Below are 21,302 nucleotides of genomic sequence, written 5' to 3' on the forward strand. Positions count from 1 at the left end.
AAGTATGACAACGAGCGTCAAGTATGAAGCTCTAGGTGCTAAGTTAGTGATTCAGGGCATAGAGTTTATGCGTGACTTTATGGTTGCCCCTCTTGTAGGAGCAGACATAATTTTGGGTATCCAGTGGTTTCACAAGTTTCTTCCTGATGTCAAGTGGGACAAGCACACGTTCCAGATCGATCGGAATGTGTCAAACACCCCGGTGACCATTAAGTGTGAGCCAGGTATTCCAAACTTTCGGCTCATAAGCCACTTGCAGGCTAAGCAAGCAGTCAGGAAAGGCGCACATTGTGCGATGATTTACATCCAGACAGCCCAGACGGTGGCGAGTGCTTCCGAGAAGTATTCGGTTCTCCATGAAAAGTTCCAGAAGATTTTTCTTCGGGACAGTCTCCCTCCCCAGCTCCCCCCGTCCAGACCGGAGGATCACAAGATTGACCTCCTCCCAGGCTCGGAACCCCCCAGCAAGTTTCCGTATCGCCTTTCTAAGGCAATGGAATCGGAGTTGGACCGCCAACTCCAAGAATTGTTGCAAGCTGGCTTCATCCGTCCCAGCGTATCGCCATTTGCAGCACCGATCTTGTTTGTCAAGAAGAAAGATGGGTCTTCTCGGTTGTGTGTCGATTATCGTGCACTCAACAAGCTGACTATCAAGAGCAGATTCCCGATGCCTCGAATTGACTATATTCTCGAGAGGCTGAATGGAGCTAAGGTGTTCTCCAAACTGGATTTAAAGAGTGGGTACCACCAAGTACGGATTGTAGAGGGGGACATCCCCAAGACAGCCTTCCGTACAGAACGGGCCCACTATGAATTTGTGGTTATGCCATTTGGATTGACGAACGCCCCAGCTACATTTAACCGCATGATGATGCGTATTTTCCGGGAGTTGATTGGAGAGTGTGTGTTCATATTTCTGGACGACATACTCATATTTTCAGCTACAGTTGAGCAGCATGACATTGATGTGGAGAAAGTCCTTAAGTTGCTGGAAAGCAACGAGCTCTATGTCAATGAAAAGAAGTCAGAATTTTATCCGTTCCAGGTACATTACTTGGGATATATAATTAGTGCTGAAGGCATTCGACTTGATCCGGCTAAAGTGGCCGAGATTGTTAACTGGGAAGTACCTCAGACCGCTTATGACATTAGATCATTTGTGGGTATATGCTAGGCATATTCCACCCACATTGACAAGTTTTCTGATCTCTCGGCAGACCTCACCGATCTGCTAAAGGGAGTGAAAACAAGAAGGCAAAAGATTCGAATGACTCTACGAGCGTTGGAGGCATTCCAGAACCTCAAGGTGGCTTTGTCAGAAGCACCTTGTTTAGCCCTTGCCTCGTGGGATGAACCATTTCAAGTGATCACCGATGCGAGTAACATCGCAATTGGAGGTGTATTGCAACAGAATGGTCATCCGGTAGCTTACATGTCTCGTAAGTTACTGCCCGCCGAAAAGAACTACTCAGTCTATGATCGTGAACTCCTAGCAGTTATACAGGCCTTGAAACATTGGAAACATTTCTTGTATGGCCGTGACTTCGAGGTTCGCACTGACCATCAGGCATGGCGCTGGATTCAGACGATGCCAAGTGCACAGTGGAGTGATCGACAACACCGCTGGAGTCAAATATTCCAGCAGTTCGGTGGCATGATTGAGTACCTTCCAGGAAAGGCCAATCCAGTGGCCGATGCTTTGAGCAGGAAGGGATAAGTATCTGCGATTCAGACCACTAGACTTGACCTTGTTGGTACAGGACTAGAAGACATGAAGCACACGTACGCGGATTTCGAGGAATTCGGTACTGAGTGGGAACAGGCATTGGATGCCACAGGACCATGCCATTTTCTAATACGCGATGGTTGGCTTTTTTACAAAGGCCGACTATGTGTCATGAAATCATTCCGGGCAGCTCTTCTCCATGATGCCCATGACGCCATTACAGGTGGTCATAGGGGCATGTATTCGACTCTGGAGAAATTAGAACGACAATACTATTGGCCAAAGATGAGGCGTGATGTGTTTACATATGTACAACGCTGTGACATTTGTCAAAAGGTGAAAGCTCCTCGTGGAAAGAAGATAGGGTTGTTACAGCCTTTGACAATTCCTGAGGATCCTTTCCAGGACATTTCGATGGACTTTGTCACAAATTTGCCTCCCAGTCCGAGTAAGCGTAATACGCAGTGTTTAACTATTGTTGATAGGTTCAGCAAATTTGTTATGCTTATTCCTTGCAGGGCCAATGTGACCGCCGAGGATGTTGCCCAGCTATTCATTCGGCATTGGTACCCGATTGGCGGGATTCCTAGGACCATAGTGTCAGACCGAGATGCCAAGTTTACCAGTCATTTTTGGAGGGCATTGTTTGATAATTTTGGTACTAAGTTGAATTTTTCCAGTGCATTCCACCCACAGACAGATGGCCAGACAGAGATATACAACCAGTTGGCCTTTGATGTGCTGAAGTGTTATGTCCACGATCAGCAAGGTAAGTGGGAATCGTTTTTGCCTTTAGTTCAAGCTGTTTTGAATGACTCTTTTTCTTCAGCTATTGGCAGGACTCCATATGAGGCAGCGTTTGGAAGGCCTTTCCAGTCGTTGTTAACCAGGACTTCGTCTTCAGTACCGGAGGCAAACAGAGTGACGGAGTCTTACCAGGAGATCCTAGAGTCCGTTAAAGACAGATTGGCTAAAGCGCAAGAGGCCTACATGTGTGGGAGAGAGAATTAGGGTTAGGTTAATTCATGTGTGAGAGACATACACAGAGAAACAACAAGGGAGAGAGAGAGAGAGAGTTGTGGGGATAAGTCAACTCATCAATAGCATGAGTGTGTGACTCCCCTATCACACATGAATATTGCACTAGTACACATAGTGCACTTAGTACATTAAAAGTACTAAGTGTACTATGTACTATAACTTATGGGCTTGTACACACTATAAGGGTGGGCATTATGCCTTTACCCCAACAACCTCCCACTTAAAGGCAAAGTGCCCTTAAGTAAAGGAAAAGAAAAATCAGCATGTACATGATAATATACAAGGCCATATCAAGGCTGAAACTGGCCTCATCCAATGCCCATCAAGTGCCTGCAATGAGCAAACCGCTCCGTGATGGGGAGAAACCTAAATTAGGGTTTAGAGTTCATTCATGGGAGACATACACAGAGAAGCAAGGAAGAGAGAGAGAGAGAGTTGTGGGGATAAGTCAACTCATGAAAAGCATGAGTGTGTGACTCCCCTATCACACATGTATATTGCACTAGTACACATAGTGCACTTAGTACATTAAAAGTACTAAGTGTACTATGTACTATAACTTATGGGCTTGTACACACTATAAGGGTGGGCATAACGCCTTTACCCCAACAACCTCCCACTTAAAGGCAAAGTGCCCTTAAGTAAAGGAAAAGAAAAAATCAGCATGTACATGATAATATACAAGGCCATATCAAGGCTGAAAATGGCCTCATCCAATGCCCATCAAGTGTCTGCAATGAGCAAACCGCTCCGGAGGCAAACTCTTCGTCAACAGATCAGCCGGGTTGTCATCCGTATGAATCTTAACAAGCTGAATTTGCTTGTTCTCTATCACCTCTCTGATGAAGTGATACTTCACATCCACATGCTTCGTCTTTGCATGAAAAACAGGGTTCTTTGCCAACTGAATGGCACTCTGACTGTCACAATGCAACAATGGAATATCCCTTGTATAACCCAAATCAACCACTAACCGAGATAGCCATAATGCCTCCTTGCAAGCCTCTGTGGCTGCAATATACTCGGCCTCTGTAGTAGATAAGGCAGTGCACTTCTGCATCCTGGATATCCATGACACAGCACCTCCTGTGAATGTAAATACATAACCGGTAGTAGACTTCCGGTTATCTGGATGACCGGCATAATCCGAATCCGTGTAACCATGCACTAATGCATCCTGTTTGCCAAAGCAAATGCACAAATCCTGTGTGCCCTTCAGGTATCTCATGACACCTTTCACTGCTTCCCAATGCTTCTTGCCAGGGTTGGCCATGTATCTAGAAATTACTCCCACTGCAAATGCAATGTCCGGCCTAGTAGCAACCATGGCATACATGAGACTGCCACAAGCTGAAGCATACGGAATCTTGGCCATATCAGCCCTGTCTCTATCTGACTGTGGGCTGTCCATAGCACTGAGTTTCACATATGGAGGCAAAGGAGTACTAGCTTTCTTCCCCCCGTCCATATTGAACCTCTGCAAGACTTTGCCAATGTATTCCTTCTGAGACAAATACAACACATGCTGATTTCTGTCCCGAAGTATCCGCATACCCAAGATGTGATTTGCATCACCCAAATCCTTCATATCAAAGGTTTGATGCAGCCTCTGCTTCAAGGCATCCATCTCTTTACGAGATTTCCCGGCAATCAACATATCATCAACATACAAAATGAGAATCAAGAGACTGCCATCCAAAGCTTTCTTGGTGTACAAGCAGTGATCTATGTCACTTCTCCTGAATTTCTGAGATTTCATGAATGTATCAAATTTATGATACCATTCTCTTGGTGCCTGTTTGAGCCCATAAAGACTCTTTTTCAGCTTGCATACAAGCTTCTCCTTTCCACTTACTGCATAACCCTCTGGCTGCTGCATATATATCTCCTCATGGAGATCACCGTGAAGAAAAGCAGTCTTCACATCCATCTGAATCAAGTCCAGATCATCATGCGCAACCAAAGCCAACACAGCTCTAAGTGTGGTCATTTTGACCACTGGAGAGAAGATCTCATCAAAGTCCACACCATATTCCTGCTTAAAGCCCTTAGCCACTAACCTGGCTTTGTATCTTGGCTTTGCATCTGGTGCAACTTTGAGCCTGTAAACCCACTTGCATGGCAAAACCTTCTTGCCTTCAGGCAAATGCACCAACTTCCAAGTTCCATTTTTATGCAGAGAATCCATCTCTGACTTCATGGCACGCTCCCATAGAGCTTTGTCTGCCCTCTGTAAAGCCTCCTTGTAACATGAGGGCTCCCCACAGTCAGTGAGCATCAAGTAGTCAACCCCTGGAACAAACCTGTCAGGGGCTCTGGAGGGTCTAGTGGACCTCCGTACCCAATGACCATCATTTGCAGGTTGCTGTCCAGCCTGCATATCACCCATTGGTGGCTCCTGTTCCATACCATAAGGCTGAAAAATCATGCCCGGTATCTCCTCTAACTGTGGTATATCCATAGGGATATCTTCTGCCATCTCTGGCTGTCCATTTGGACCATTTTCAGCACCATTTAAGGGCTGGTTTTCCTGCTGTAATGGCTGATTTACAGCCCTTTGTTGTTGTCCATGATGTCCATCATCATCAAAGATGACTCTGCCAGGCTCCTGTTGCCTTGCAGGCTCCTTATACATGCATGTTTCATCAAAAATGACATCATTGCTGCGTATGATCTTTCTATTCATGGGATCCCAAAGTCTATACCCCATTTCACCTCTGTCACCATATCCTAGGAATATGCATTTGTGAGACTTAGGATCAAGTTTGGTGCGCATTTCCCTGCGTATGTGCACGTACGCAACGCAACCAAACACTCTCAAGTGCTTGTATGACGGAGGCTTCCCTGTCCATACTTCTTCTGGCACTTTCCCACCAAGCCTCGTGTTAGGTGACCTGTTTATAAGGTGAACGGCTGTCATAACAGCTTCAGCCCAAAAACCATGAGGTAATGCAGCATGTGACAACATAGAACGGACCTTCTCCTGTATGGTCCTGTTCATCCTCTCTGCTGTCCCGTTTTGTGGAGGATCATAAGGAGTAGAGAGCTCCCTCTTGATGCCTTTAGCATCACAAAAGTCCTGAAACTGTTTGGACGTATACTCTCCACCATTGTCGGAACGCAAAGCCTTCAGTGTTTTGCCAGTTTGATTCTCAACAAGAGCAACAAACTTCTCAAACACTGAGAATGTATCACTCTTCAAACGAAGAGGATAGACCCACACCTTGCGTGTGGCATCATCAATGAAAGACACAAAATATTTTGCCCCTCCCAAAGAAAGCTGAGGCATCTCACATACATCTGTATGCACAAGCTCTAACTGAGCATCTTTCTGTCCAAGAGCTTTCTTGTGGGGGCACTGTAGTTGCCTACCATATATACAATGCTCACAAAACTGAAAACTTGAAAACTTTAGAGAAGGCAAGTAACCCAAACGAGACAATTGCTCCATTCCCTTGACACTCATGTGTCCCAACCGGCTATGCCACATAGAGATTTCCGGCAGCTCGGTTGCATTTACATTAGCATGGTGACAAACACCTGCATGCATAAAGTAAAGAGTGTCCACCTTAGAGCCTCTGGCAACAACCAGTGAGCCCTTACTAATCTTCCACTTTCCACTACCAAATGTGGTAACATAATCAGCATCATCAAGCTGTCCAGTAGAAAGCAGGTTCTTCTTGATCTCAGGCACATGCCTGACATCATGGAGCATAAGCTGTGAGCCATCTGAAAATACAAGCCTCACATCACCTCTGCCAAGTATCTTGCATGCATGGTTATCACCCAAATAAACCACTCCTTCATTGCCAGCAGTGTACCTGACAAACAAGTCTCTGCAACCTGTGACATGAAAGGAGGCACCTGAATCAATGATCCATGAGTGCATACCATGACCACCTGTAAGAAGTGAATGGGCATCAAGTGAAGACGTAAAGAGGACCTCATCCTCACTGCCACCTGCATGTGACACATTGATTTCTTCGATCTTGACTCCACTTTTGCCCTTTGGCTTTACATCTTTGGCTTCATCCTTCTCTTTGTCTTTGCCTTTTCCCTTTTCCTTTTGATCATTTTTCCATTTGTAGCATTGCTTTTTGATGTGTCCCTTCTTGCCACAATAATGGCATTCCAAATCCTTTTTGGAGCGAGACTTGCTCCTTCCCCTTTCTTGGCTTTTCCCCCTTTGCTGGGATCTCCCACGTGCATTCATTGCATTTGACTTTCCAACAGAGTTGTTCTTCCTGTTCATCTCTTCTTGAAGAAGAGCACCCTCAACATCTGCATATGACAGCATAGCATTCGAATTGCTAGTGGCTGTCCTGAATGTGTCCCAACTCTCTGGCAAAGTGCATAACAAAAAGGTGGCTTTGAACTCATCGTCCATCGCCAACTTTTGATTAATGACTTGGCTGACAATACCATTAAACTCATTTAAATGGGCTGTCATAGACGCCCCTTCCTTCATCTGAAGACCTATGAGTTTCTTCAACCAATACACTTTGCTTGAGGCACTTTGTTGGGCATACAAGTCCTGCAATCTCTGCCACATTCCCCAAGCTGTCTTCTCTTCACGAATGCTGAAAAGTAACGAGTCTGACACAGACAACATGATAGTAGATCTTGCCAGCTCATCCATATCTTCCCACTCTTCAGCTGTAAGAGAAGCGGGCATCACACCCCTTTCTTTGATAGGCTTGTGCTGCTTTTTCTGGAGCAACACATTGTAGCACTGGGTTTGCCAAATATCATAATTATGCGAGCCTTCAAGCTTCTTGATGTGAAGCAATGAAGAGCTCTCACCTGTGGTTGCCATAGCAAAATGCAACCTGTCAATGCCTGACTCCCTGCAAATGTGCAAACACTGCACCCAAGATGTGCAAACACTGCACCCAAAGCACACAAAGTGCTCACAAATGTTGTCCCAAGCTTTATCTCCCACTGCGGAAGCAAGAATGCAACTTTTCTCCCACTTTATGTGATGAAAACACCAAAATCTGGTTGCTGCAGATTTTGGACAGCACCTTAAATGTGCTTTTTTGCCCTTCCAAAGTACTGTACAGCAGTACTAAGCGCTCACCAATGATGTACCAAACCTGTACCGGCAATTTCAGCAGCTGAATTTGAACCTTTTGATCACTCAAAACAGTGTACAGCCATGCCAAAACATGCACAAAGCTGTGCCAAATCTGTACCAGCAGGTACAATAGCAATAAATGCTCTCCTGGCTGTCCAAATGAGTGAAAATCAGACTTTTACAGTCCTGTACACTGCATAAAACAGTCCCGAACAGAAATTGGGCAAAAGCCCCTTGACTGCAAGCTGATTTTTGAGGATTCAAGGCATAAATGTCTTGCCTGCTGCTTTGCCAAGCTCAACAAGCATGAAAACTTGAAAAGCCCCTTGATTTGAGATCAATTTCTGATCATGCATGGTACATTGGCGCACATGAAGGCATCCAGAGTGTTCACGATGCTTCCCCCTGGCCACATATACATCAAATACATGAAAGCCCCTTGATTTACAGGCACATTGAGTGCTTGTAAGGCATCAGCACATTATCCACAGCATCAAATGCGATTGCCTGCATGCAAATCAACCAAATCGGCACAAAAGCCCCTTGATTTGCACTGCAATTTGCTGCAATTTTGCCCAAATGTGCGATTTTTCACATCATACAGCATGTATGAGTGCTTAATTGCACAATTACATCAAAAGCCCCAAATTTCGACATCCAATTTCCTGCAAATTGATCCTGATTTGACCAATTTCCTGCAAATTTATCCTGATTGTGACCAATGTCACCCAATTTTGCCAATTTTGCTCAAAAATTGAGCAATTGGGCACCTGTACCTGCTCAATTGATTAAATTGATAAGAAATTCGCAAAAAATTAGAGGCAAATACCTCTGAAATTTTTGATTTTTCTTGCAGGAAAGGAGAGCGTCGATTTTGCTGTTGATGCTGCTGCTTGCAGGCTTCTGTGCAGGTGGACACAAGGGAGTCTTGCCAAGCCTTGTGCAGAAGGCTTTCATTCAGCTCTGCGACTCCAGCCCAGCGGTCTTGAAGGACCCTTCTCTGCGTTTGTAACTTCAGATGACGAGTGCTCGTTGCTGATTACAGGCGCTCGTCTGTACTGTTGACGACGCTACGGGTTTAATTTGCTTCGCCTGAATCTAACGCTCGCCACCTTGTGTTCGCTCCACGTTGACGTGGTTAATACGCCTTGTACTGCTGCCTTCGCCAAGCGCTGACTTCGCTTAGCTTCGCCTTGTACTGCTGCCTTCGCCAAGCGCTGACTTCGCTTAGCTTCGCTCAGCGCACACGTTCATACGCTTAGTAGCCTTCGACGCCCAGCCTACGGCTGCTGCCTCCACGATCGACGGTTAGCGCTGGCGCCTTTGCTTCACGCCCAGCAGTCAGCGCTGGCTCCTTCGCTTCACGCCCAGCAGTCAGTTCGCCTTTTACGCTGAAGGGCCAGCTATCCTATGCTCCTTCGCTCCACGCTCAGATGCAGAAGTGGCTGCCCGCCACCCTTCCGCCCACCTGATTGCTGTCTAGTAGCCTTTGCTTACTTGTCTAACGCCTCTTCACACACAGGCTAATGGATGCAGATGTTGAGGGTGCTCTTCTTCAAGAAGAGATGAACAGGAAGAACAACTCTGTTGGAAAGTCAAATGCAATGAATGCACGTGGGAGATCCCAGCAAAGGGGGAAAAGCCAAGAAAGGGGAAGGAGCGAGACTTGCTCCTTCCCCTTTCTTGGCTTTTCCCCCTTTGCTGGGATCTCCCACGTGCATTCATTGCATTTGACTTTCCAACAGAGTTGTTCTTCCTGTTCATCTCTTCTTGAAGAAGAGCACCCTCAACATCTGCATATGACAGCATAGCATTCGAATTGCTAGTGGCTGTCCTGAATGTGTCCCAACTCTCTGGCAAAGTGCATAACAAAAAGGTGGCTTTGAACTCATCGTCCATCGCCAACTTTTGATTAATGACTTGGCTGACAATACCATTAAACTCATTTAGGTAAAGGCGTTATGCCCACCCTTATAGTGTGTACAAGCCCATAAGTTATAGTACATAGTACACTTAGTACTTTTAATGTACTAAGTGCACTATGTGTACTAGTGCAATATACATGTGTGATAGGGGAGTCACACACTCATGCATTTCATGAGTTGACTTATCCCCACAACTCTCTCTCTCTCTCTTCCTTGCTTCTCTGTGTATGTCTCCCATGAATGAACTCTAAACCCTAATTTAGGTTTCTCCCCATCACTCCGGAGGCAAACTCTTTGTCAACAGATCAGCCGGGTTGTCATCCGTATGAATCTTCACAAGCTGAATTTGCTTATTCTCTATCACTTCTCTGATGAAGTGATACTTCACATCCACATGCTTCGTCTTTGCATGAAAGACAGGGTTCTTTGCCAACTGGATGGCACTCTGACTGTCACAATGCAACAATGGTATATCCCCTGTATAGTCCAAATCAACCACTAACCGAGATAGCCATAATGCCTCCTTGCAAGCCTCTGTGGCTGCAATATACTCGGCCTCTGTAGTAGATAAGGCAGTGCACTTTTGCATCCTGGATATCCATGACACAGCACCTCCTGTGAATGTAAACACATAACCGGTAGTAGACTTCCGGTTATCTGGATGACCGGCATAATCCGAATCCGTGTAACCATGCACTAATGCATCCTGTTTGCCAAAACAAATGCACAAATCCTGTGTGCCCTTCAGGTATCTCATGACACCTTTCACTGCTTCCCAATGCTTCTTGCCAGGGTTGGCCATGTATCTAGAAACCACTCCCACTGCAAATGCAATGTCCGGCCTAGTAGCAACCATGGCATACATGAGACTGCCACAAGCTGAAGCATACGGAATCTTGGCCATATCAGCCCTGTCTCTATCTGACTGTGGGCTGTCCATAGCACCGAGTTTCACATATGGAGGCAAAGGAGTACTAGTCTTCTTCCCCCCGTCCATATTGAACCTCTGCAAGACTTTGCCAATGTATTCCTTCTGAGACAAATACAACACATGCTGATTTCTGTCCCGAAGTATCCGCATACCCAAGATGTGATTTGCATCACCCAAATCCTTCATATCAAAGGTTTGATGCAGCCTCTGCTTCAAGGTATCCATCTCCTTCCGAGATTTCCCGGCAATCAACATATCATCAACATACAAGATGAGGATCAATAGACTGCCATCCAAAGCTTTCTTGGTGTACAAGCAGTGATCTATGTCACTTCTCCTGAATTTCTGAGATTTCATGAATGTATCAAATTTATGATACCATTCCCTTGGTGCCTGTTTGAGCCCATAAAGACTCTTTTTCAGCTTGCATACAAGCTTCTCCTTTCCACTCACTGCATAACCTTCTGGCTGCTGCATATATATCTCCTCATGGAGATCACCGTGAAGAAAAGCAGTCTTCACATCCATCTGAATCAAGTCTAGATCATCATGCGCAACCAAAGCCAACACAGCTCTAAGTGTGGTCATTTTGACCACTGGAGAGAAGATCTCATCAAAGTCCACACCATATTCCTGCTTGAAGCCCTTAGCCACTAACCTGGCTTTGTATCTTGGCTTTGCATCTGGTGCAACTTTGAGCCTGTAAACCCACTTGCATGGCAAAACCTTCTTGCCTGCAGGCAAGTGCACCAACTAAGTTCCATTTTTATGCAGAGAATCCATCTCTCACTTCATGGCACGCTCCCAAAGAGCCTTGTCTGCCCTTTGTAAAGCCTCCTTATAACATGAGGGCTCCCCACAGTCAGTAAGCATCAAGTAGTCAACCCCTGGAACAAACCTGTCAGGGGCTCTGGAGGGTCTAGTGGACCTCCGTACCCAATGACCATCATTTGCAGGTTGCTGTCCAGCCTGCATATCACCCATTGGTGGCTTCTGTTCCATGCCATAAGGCTGAAAAATCATGCCCGGTATCTCCTCTAACTGTGGTATATCCATAGGGATATCTTCTGCCATATTTGGCTGTCCATTTGGACCATTTTCAGCACCATTTAAGGGCTGGTTTTCCTGCTGTAATGGCTGATTTACAGCCCTTTGTTGTTGTCCATGATGTCCATCATCATCAAAGATGACTCTGCCAGGCTCCTGTTGCCTTGCAGGCTCTTTATACATGCATGTTTCATAAAAAATGACATCATTGCTGCGTATAATCTTCTATTCACGGGATCCCAAAGTCTATACCCCATTTCACCTCTGTCACCATATCCTAGGAATATGCATTTGTGAGACTTAGGATCAAGTTTGGTGCGCATTTCCCTGCGTATGTGCACGTACTCAACGCAACCAAACACTCTCAAGTGCTTGTATGACGGAGGCTTCCCTGTCCATACTTCTTCTGGCACTTTCTCACCAAGCCTCGTATTAGGTGACCTGTTTATAAGGTGAACGGCTGTCATAACAGCTTCAGCCCAAAAACCATGAGGTAATGCAGCATGTGACAACATAGAACGGACCTTCTCCTGTATGGTCCTGTTCATCCTCTCTGCTGTCCCGTTTTGTGGAGGATCATAAGGAGTAGAGAGCTCCCTCTTGATGCCTTTAGCATCACAAAAGTCCTGAAATTGTTTGGACATGTACTCTCCACCATTGTCGGAACGCAAAGCCTTCAGTGTTTTGCCAGTTTGATTCTCAACAAGAGCAACAAACTTCTGAAACACTGAGAATGTATCACTCTTCAAACGAAGAGGATAGACCCACACCTTGCGTGTGGCATCATCAATAAAAGACACAAAGTATTTTGCCCCTCCCAAAAAAAGCTGAGGCATCTCACATACATCTGTATGCACAAGCTCTAACTGAGCATCTTTCTGTCCAAGAGTTTTCTTGTGGGGGCACTGCAGTTGCCTGCCATATATACAATGCTCACAAAACTGAAAACTTGAAAACTTTAGAGAAGGCAAGTAACCCAAACGAGACAATTGCTCCATTCCCTTGACACTCATGTGTCCCAACCGGCTATGCCACATAGAAATTTCCGGCAGCTCGGTTGCATTTACATTAGCATGGTGACAAACACCTGCATGCATGAAATAAAGAGTGTCCACCTTAGAGCCTCTGGCAACAACCAGTGAGCCCTTGCTAATTTTCCACTTTCCACTACCAAATGTGGTAACATAATCAGCATCATCAAGCTGTCCAGTAGAAAGCAGATTCTTCTTGATCTCAGGCACATGCCTGACATCATGGAGCATAAGCTGTGAGCCATCTGAAAACACAAGCCTCACATCACCTCTGCCAAGAATCTTGCATGCATGGTTATCACCCAAATAAACCACTCCTTCATTGCCAGCAGTATACCTGACAAACAAGTCTCTGCAACCTGTGACATGAAAGGAGGCACCTGAATCAATGATCCATGAGTGCATACCATGACCACCTGTAAGAAGTGAATGGGCATCAAGTGAAGACGTAAATAGGACCTCATCCTCACTGCCACCTGCATGTGACACATTGATTTCTTCAATCTTGACTCCACTTTTGCCCTTTGGCTTTACATCTTTGGCTTCATCTTTCTCTTTGTCTTTGCCTTTTTCCTTTTCCTTTTGATCATTTTTCCATTTGTAGCATTGCTTTTTAATGTGTCCCTTCTTGCCACAATAATGGCATTCCAAATCCTTTTTGGAGCGAGACTTGCTCCTTCCCCGTTCTTGGCTTTTACCCCTTTGTTGGGATCTCCCACATGCATTCATTGCATTGGACTTTCCAACAGAGTTGTTTTTCCTGTTCATCTCTTCTTGAAGAAGAGCACCCTCAACATCTGCATATGACAGCATAGCATGCGAATTGCTAGTGGCTGTCCTGAATGTGTCCCAACTCTCTGGCAAAGTGCATAACAGAAAAGTGGCTTTGAACTCATCGTCCATTGCCAACTTTTGATTAATGACCTGGCTGACAATACCATTAAACTCATTTAGATGAGCTGTCATAGACGCCCCTTCCTTCATCTGAAGACCTGAGTTTCTTCAACCAATACACTTTGCTTGAGGCACTTTGTTGGGCATACAAGTCCTGCAATCTCTGCCACATTCCCCAAGCTGTCTTCTCTTCACGAATGCTGAAAAGTAATGAGTCTGACACAGACAACATGATAGTAGATCTTGCCAGCTCATCCATATCTTCCCACTCTTCAGCAGTAAGAGAAGTGGGCATAACACCCCTTTCTTTGATAGGCTTGTGCTGCTTTTTCTGGAGCAACACATTGTAGCACTGGGTTTGCCAAATATCATAATTATGCGAGCCTTCAAGCTTCTTGATGTGAAGCAATGAAGAGCTCTCACCTGTGGTTCCCATAGCAATATGCAACCTGTCAATGCCTGACTCCCTGCAAAATGTGCAAACACTGCACCAAAAGCACACAAAGTGCTCACAGTTGTTCTCCCAAGCTTTATCTCCCACTGCGGAAGCACAAATGCAACTTTTCTCCCACTGTATGTACTGTACAGCAGTACTAAGTGCTCACCAATGATGTACCAAACCTGTACCAACAAGTACAGCAGCTGAAATTGAACCTTTTCCTCACTCAAATCAGTGTACAGCCATGCCAAAACATGCACAAAGCTGTGCCAAATCTGTACCAGCAGGTACAGTATTAATAAATGCTTTCCTGGCTGTCCAAATGAGTGAAAGTCAGACTTTTACAGTCCCGAACACTGCATACAACAGTTCCGAACAGAAATTGGGCAAAAGCCCCTTGACTGCAAGCTGATTTCTGAGGATTCAAGGCATAAAAGTCTTGCCTGCTGCTTTGCCAAGTTAACAAGCATACAAACTTGAAAAGCCCCTTGAATTAAGATCAATTTTTTGATCATACATGGTACATTGACGCACATGAAGGCATCCAGAGTGTTCACGATGCTTCCCCCTGGCCACATATACATCAAAGACATGAAACCCCCTTGATTTACAGGCACATTGAGTGCTTGTAAGGCATCAACACATTATCCACAGCATCAAATGCGATTGCCTGCATGCAAATCAACCAAATCGGCACAAAAGCCCCTTGATTTGCAGTGCAATTTGCTGCAATTTTGCCCAAATGTGCGATTTTTCACATCATACAGCATGTATGAGTGCTTAATTGCACAATTACATCAAAAGCCCCAAATTTCGACATCCAATTTCCTGCAAATTGATCCTGATTGTGACCAATTTTTTGCAAATTGATCCTGATTGTGACCAATGTCACCCAATTTTGCCAATTGTGCTAAAAAATTGAGCAATTCGGCGCCTGTATCTGCTCAATTAATGATTGCACCTGCTCAATTGCAAATCCCAAAAAAAATTGAGGCAAATACCTTGATTTTGGAATTTCTCTGATTTTTTTTTTTTTGTTGCAGGAAAGGGGAGAGGGCTCCGTATTTGCTGCTGTGTAGATGGGCAATTTTGATCCAGGTGCTTGTCTGTAAAGATGAAAGACGAACACTTCTCCAGCCTACATACAGTCTGTGGTGGAAGCCAAAACAGCGTGCGATTGAAAATTTGTGTCGGCTACGTTGGAGTTGGATACGTGGAACGGCGGGATTGCTTTGTTGAAGGTGACCAAAATGCAGGCGCAAGCGACGGGAGGGCTACGCATCGCACGGAAAGCACTCGACGGGCTACGCGTCGCACGTCGCTCCTCGTCCGTTAGCGAACCGTCGAAGCTAGACTGGCGGGCACACTTACGTTATTGAGTCGCGATGAAGAGTCGCGTTGCTTTCATCCGCTCTTGTTTCTGCCGACTGGACCTTGGCTTAGCATGTTGGCTACCTGCTGTGCGCTGCGAGGGTTGCTGCTGCTGTTGTAGGCGCCTGGCTGCTCAACGTTGACACGCTGCCCTTCGCCTAAGTGGCCAGCGCTTCTACACGCTTCCACACGTTCACACAGCCTTACGCTCACACAGACAGCCCAGCGTTCAACACTCACACACAGAGAGAGAAAAATCAGCGCTTGCACCTTCTTCTCCTCTACAGGCAATTCGACACCACCATTGTTGGAAGTTCAGGCTCTGATACCAGTTGTGTGGGAGAAGGAAGAATTAGGTTTAGGTTAATTCATGTGTGGGAGACATACACAGAGAAACAACAAGGGAGAGAGAGAGAGAGAGTTGTGGGGATAAGTCAACTCATCAATAGCATGAGTGTGTGACTCCCCTATCACACATGTATATTGCACTAGTACACATAGTGCACTTAGTACATTAAAAGTACTAAGTGTACTATGTACTATAACTTATGGGCTTGTACACACTATAAGGGTGGGCATTATGCCTTTACCCCAACACTACACTCGACAGGCCAATAAAGACCGAAGGGACATGAAGTTTTCGGAAGGGGATTGGGTGTATCTTCGGATTATGAAGCATAGATTGAAGCAGGTGGGCAAGCGATGCCCAAAGTTGTCTTTCAGGAGCTTCGGACCATTTCCCATCCGGAAAAAGATTAATGAGGTGTCTATGCAGTTAAAGCTACCTCCGAGTTGGACTATGCACGATGTATTTCATGTCAGTTGGTTAAAGCCATATGCAGGTCCACCCCCTTCAGAGGTCAAAGACGAAGCGGAACCAGACATTATTGATGAAGCAGAAGTAATGGTTCCAGAACAGATCCTTCTGCACCGTTTCAAGCATGGCTCAGGCCGAAGACTACGACAGTTTCTCATGAAGTTTCAGGACCGAGGAACTCATGAAGCGGTGTGGCTCGACAAAGAATTTTTCGAAGACTATCCGGCATTATTGACGGATTATTTGGAGGCTATGCAGCTTCCGTCAAGTTAAGCAGAAGGGGATGTCACGTGCATCCCGCACTTGGATGCCACGTAGACATTTTTGTACAGAAGGTGCAGGACCTGGGATGGTGAACTGGTCCCATGTGAGCCCAGTCCGGGACGAGTCAGCCAGGGATCCATCTCAGTCGTCCAAGGTTAGGTGTGCATTGTCCTGCACATGAGTCCAAGGTCAGGTGTGCACTATCCTGCACATGAAACAGTGCCAGTCCGCGCTGTGAGTCTCCCTCTGGAATGATGTCAGATGTTCTGTGTATCTAGTTTGCAACTGGATGCCAGACCTCTGTGGGCATGTAGGTTTGCATATAGAGATGGGGCCAGCCCATAGGGCTATCCCAGTGCGAAAGATTTGCACCCTTAGTGTGGGCATGGGGGAGATGTAGAACCACCCCCAAGGGGCCAGGAGGGCCCAGGCTGTGCCCACCAGCCATGGCATGGGCTGGAAGGGCTGTCGGCCAGCCCTAGTGCTTCTGGATAGGCAGCCGACAGGGCTAAAAACCCTAACCAGCAGGTCGGCCGGGTGTAGGGGGCAGTCCCACACCCATGCGCAGAGTGCCCAGCAGCCTGGTACTGTCCCAGCAGGCATGCGCAGAGTGGCCAGCAGATTGCATAGTGTGAAAGCACATCATTGCTAAAAGACCTAGTCGTGAGGCTGTATAAAGCTGGCCGACTGGATTATAAGGGGAGTATAACTACTCCAGCCAAGAAACAATGAAGGCATCTCATAATTCACCAAGTGCTCAAGCAAACAAGGGCCAGGACAGCCAAGAAGTTGCTAACGCAAAGGGGTGAAGGACTGAAGGTCAAGGGCAGGATTTTCCAGCCAAGAAAAGGTCAAGTTTTCTGTATTTGTTTTCAGATTTACATCATTCTAATAAAGCAAATACACCATCCGTGGTGGGGGCCCTACAGAGGGTAATTGGGACCCAATATTGTGTCCTCTCCATCTCCCCCTTCTCTCTCTATTTTCTGCACATCTCCTTTCAGTTTGTGCGTTAATTCCGTCGCGAAAAAAGTGCTGATTTCTGAGTTTTGAAGTACCGATCCTTGCTTCCGCATATTACACCAATGTTACATGCACTGAGGTTGATCGTGGTAACGCACAACAAGGCCTTCTTTATGTGTTGAGATCTTTAGCATCCAATTCACAGAGTAGACTCAGTAGAGAGAGAGAGAGAGAGAGAGAGAGAGAGAGAGAGAGAGAGAGAAGAGAATAGAAGAGAAGTAGACGACACAGTATTGGGTCCCAATTACCCACCGAAAAGCAGCACCCCCCCCCACGCAAGCAGGAGTATTTGCTTATATTAATTCTTTGGAGAATTGCTTTGCGGAGGCGCCCATATGTTTCTTTGACCAACTTATGAAGTGTCTACACTAGAGTAAGTGTGAACACATCTAGTTATAACTTCCTGTCTTGAGATTTTGGCCAAGTCCCAAAGAGTCTTGGGCATTATTTCTTGACCTGCAAAACTCAACCACTCATGAATAGACAATGGCACTCTCACGTGCCAATAGGTGGGTGTCCTTGGCATAGCTGGGCTATACACATCTTCTCAGTTTGGTAAATCGTTTAGATTCACATGCAACCATGCATGATACAAATGCACATATACTTTGAAAATGCTGGTCTCAATACTCGTGGGGTTTTGGACCAAATGGTGACAAGGCCAGGTTCTCCAATTTATGAAATACAATGTTTCAAATTATAGCCACAAGTCCATGGGTTCCTGTGAATCCAAGAAATCCATAAAACGTAGAAGATATCCACATAGGTTTCCTGTAAGCCATGGAAGCCTGTCTTCAATGTCCCCCACAACTCCAAAGTGGACGGCATCCAAGAAATAGGGAGCTGGTGGCGGCCGAGAAATAGGCAACCAAGTTCTCAAAAAACTCGATCTAAAACAGAGTATCACAGAGAAAGTACAGCCGGTTCAATAGATACATACAATACAACCGATGCAACAGATACATGCACTGGTACTGCAGGTACCATTAACAGGTACAAGTTTGGTCAGGTACAACAGCATGTGTAGGTCCAACGGTAAAAATAGGACCAGGTACAGCCATCACAGTGCAATATGGACATGTACAAACACCATGTTAGCAAGTATGGATGCCACATCAGCCCCTGTGCGGACTGTACAGTACAGCGGGGCGGAAGTATGGATCCGTAGGGCAGAAGCCGGCAATGAAGTTTACAAATACCATCTTGGGCTCCCCAAACGAGCTTTGTTCTTCTTCACGCTTTTATTGCCCCAAAATTACAAGCTAAGGTCCAAGTCCATAATGTGTGCACTGTCCAAGGTCCCCGGGTGCCCAAATAATAATAAGTATGAAGCCTTTTACTCACGAGGGGCCCAAATAAACATGTCCACCCTCAATAATAATGGTGTAAACAACATAAATAACCTGTTTTTTAGCCTGTTTTACCACACAACCGCCATACTATCATCCCAATGACCTGTTGGGCACACACCCTTTGTAACCCAAAGCCGAGTCTTGTTCCTGGGCACCCACATTATGTCCAAGGTGCCCAGAACCCATGTCTAGATAACTTCCGATTCTCAAAGGTTGTCTAGGAGTCCATAAATCCTCGTATCTCCGTAAAATATTGATAAATGTTGGTAAATACCAGGAGTCTCTGGAAATGGTGACAACCGGTATGAGGGCATGTGGAATAGATTCACCATAGGTGTGCATGGGCCCGGACTAACTGCATAGTTGTCTGCGAAACTCATCCCGCTCAGGAGGTACGTAAAATATGGTACGGTACGAAACTAATGCGAAATTGTTTTTTTTATGGTCAATTTTTTTGACTTTTTTATGCTCACTTTGTTTGACTGTTTTTTATGGCCGTTTGGGCAATGGGGGCTTTCTACCTTGCCACTTTCTCTAAATGTGTACAAGTATCTATTTTTTCAAGTGTTTTTTAAAGTGGACCGTACCTCTATCGAACTTTTATTTTTTTCGAAATAGAAAGTCTCGTACCAATACCTTTTTTTTATACCTTTGTCTCGTTTCGTACCTTCGTACCTGACAACTATGACTAACTGCAAGGTGGATCTTCAGCTGAGGCAGCACTCATTCCCCTAGTAATCACCTGACCATAGAGCTGTATGGTTCAGTCTTTTTTCCCCTCATCAGACGTAAAATTCAGAATTAGATTTGACATAAGAAGTGTTTGCTCCTTTTAAGTTCAGCCGTTCTGTGCCTTGCCTTCTATGGCTGGCACACTTGATTTCCTCTTTGTAGATCTACTTGTGTAGAGCCAGGACAATAGCTTTTTAGTTCATCTCTTTACTGTTTTTTAGCTTTTTACTCTAGCTTTGTAGAAAATGCGTTTTATGAAACCTGTTTCGAAAATGCCGAGCAACTAAAGGTGTGTCAATTGCTTTGCAGAGATTGGTGGTCCCTTTTGAGATGCGGGGTTGGCAAGGAGTTTATAATCTGGAGAAAAGGGTATGTTGCCAGGGTCGTATTGCACCATGCAGTTTTCTATGTTGTGTTTTTTGTCTATCTATACAAAAGGCTGGCCTGATCTGAAAGGACACTGTTTCCAGCTAATACAAGTTTGATATCTGATGGGAAAGTAAAGGATATGTTGAGTTAATGTTTATGGGCACCATGTGTTGGTTGGTTGCTTATGCTTGTCTTTGTGGTGACAGATTGCAGCTGATGCGGTTAGAGCCCTAAGACCAGTCCAAGGGCCAGGTCCTGTTAAGTTTCCACTTCCTGATCCGGCAGATCCTCGCTCATTGAGGCCGGGAGCTCTTCAAGCTGTTCTAAGTCAAGAAGTGAGCAAAATTTCAAAGCTTGCAAGCACGCCTTCATTGAATGCCTCGATAGCGGATGCTCGAGCCGCTGCGAACCAGTTCAGAAAAAAGGAGCCGTATGAGTGCTCCCGCCCCTCTCCAGGGAATACGAGAGGCCCTCCTCTGGAGAACCGATCCGTAGGCTTTGAGTATAGAAAAGCAAGCACAATGTCATCCCAGTCTACAGATACTGTTGCTAAAGCTAGGGGTAGTAGCTCCACATTTCAAAGGGGTGGAAGATGAGAAGCTCACACATGACTTTAAGAGAGGAGTGTGTAAGGTTCTTTCAACAAGCATCAAAGAACTTCAAAGACCTGGCATGTAAGTCTTTCAGATTGACTTGTACCAGGCAGGTCATGTACCATATATCCTTACTCTCTTCCTGTATCTTTAGTTAGAATGCCCATCAATTTGTGTTTGCATATGCTGGTGCTTAGGCATGGTATAAAGAGAACTGCCAAACCTAAGCTTACAAGCCCTTCCAGTTGCATTTCTACTTTTATGGCCCATCGTGCAAGGTAAAGCCCAATTTTCAACATGGTTGATATATTTTTTTATTTCTTGTTTGAAGCTGTACACATTCTTGTGATGTGAAACTGACAAAATTGCCCTAGCTTATATGATACTGATATTAAAAATTCAGATTTGGTAACTCATTTATGGTTATATTTTGTAGGACATTTCATTGTGTATGTCGCAAAATGCATCAATGTAGAAATGATGATTATGGACAAATATTCGGTTCCAAAAGAGACAATGTAGAATGACTACCTTTTAGAAAACATTTGACTACAAAAATATAAAAGTTTTAAGAAAATAGGTCTCTTCAATCAATGGTATGAAAGAGGACATCTATGACCAAAGGGGTGTGGCTCGCTCCAAGATCATACGTGAGAGAATCATCACCTGG

At 45.3% G+C, this 21,302-nt stretch overlaps 1 protein-coding gene across 1 annotated transcript in view; it reads left to right on the plus strand.

Annotated features, from left to right (window-relative positions):
• Positions 1 to 21,041, plus strand: part of LOC147631582 (RNA-binding ASCH domain protein) — a 54,475-nt gene extending 33,434 nt beyond the window's left edge. Inside the window, exons 5-6 of the mRNA XM_086808098.1 lie at positions 19,980 to 20,039; positions 20,246 to 21,041. Coding sequence (XP_086664224.1) covers positions 19,980 to 20,039; positions 20,246 to 20,635 — 450 coding nt within the window. The 3' untranslated portion in view covers positions 20,636 to 21,041. The remainder of the gene's footprint in view (positions 1 to 19,979; positions 20,040 to 20,245) is intronic.
• Positions 21,042 to 21,302: the final 261 nt, after the last annotated feature.

This window comes from Cibotium barometz, chromosome 14, assembly GCF_041138505.1.
Source record: "Cibotium barometz isolate CiBa-2024 chromosome 14, ASM4113850v1, whole genome shotgun sequence".
NCBI lineage: Eukaryota > Viridiplantae > Streptophyta > Polypodiopsida > Cyatheales > Cibotiaceae > Cibotium > Cibotium barometz.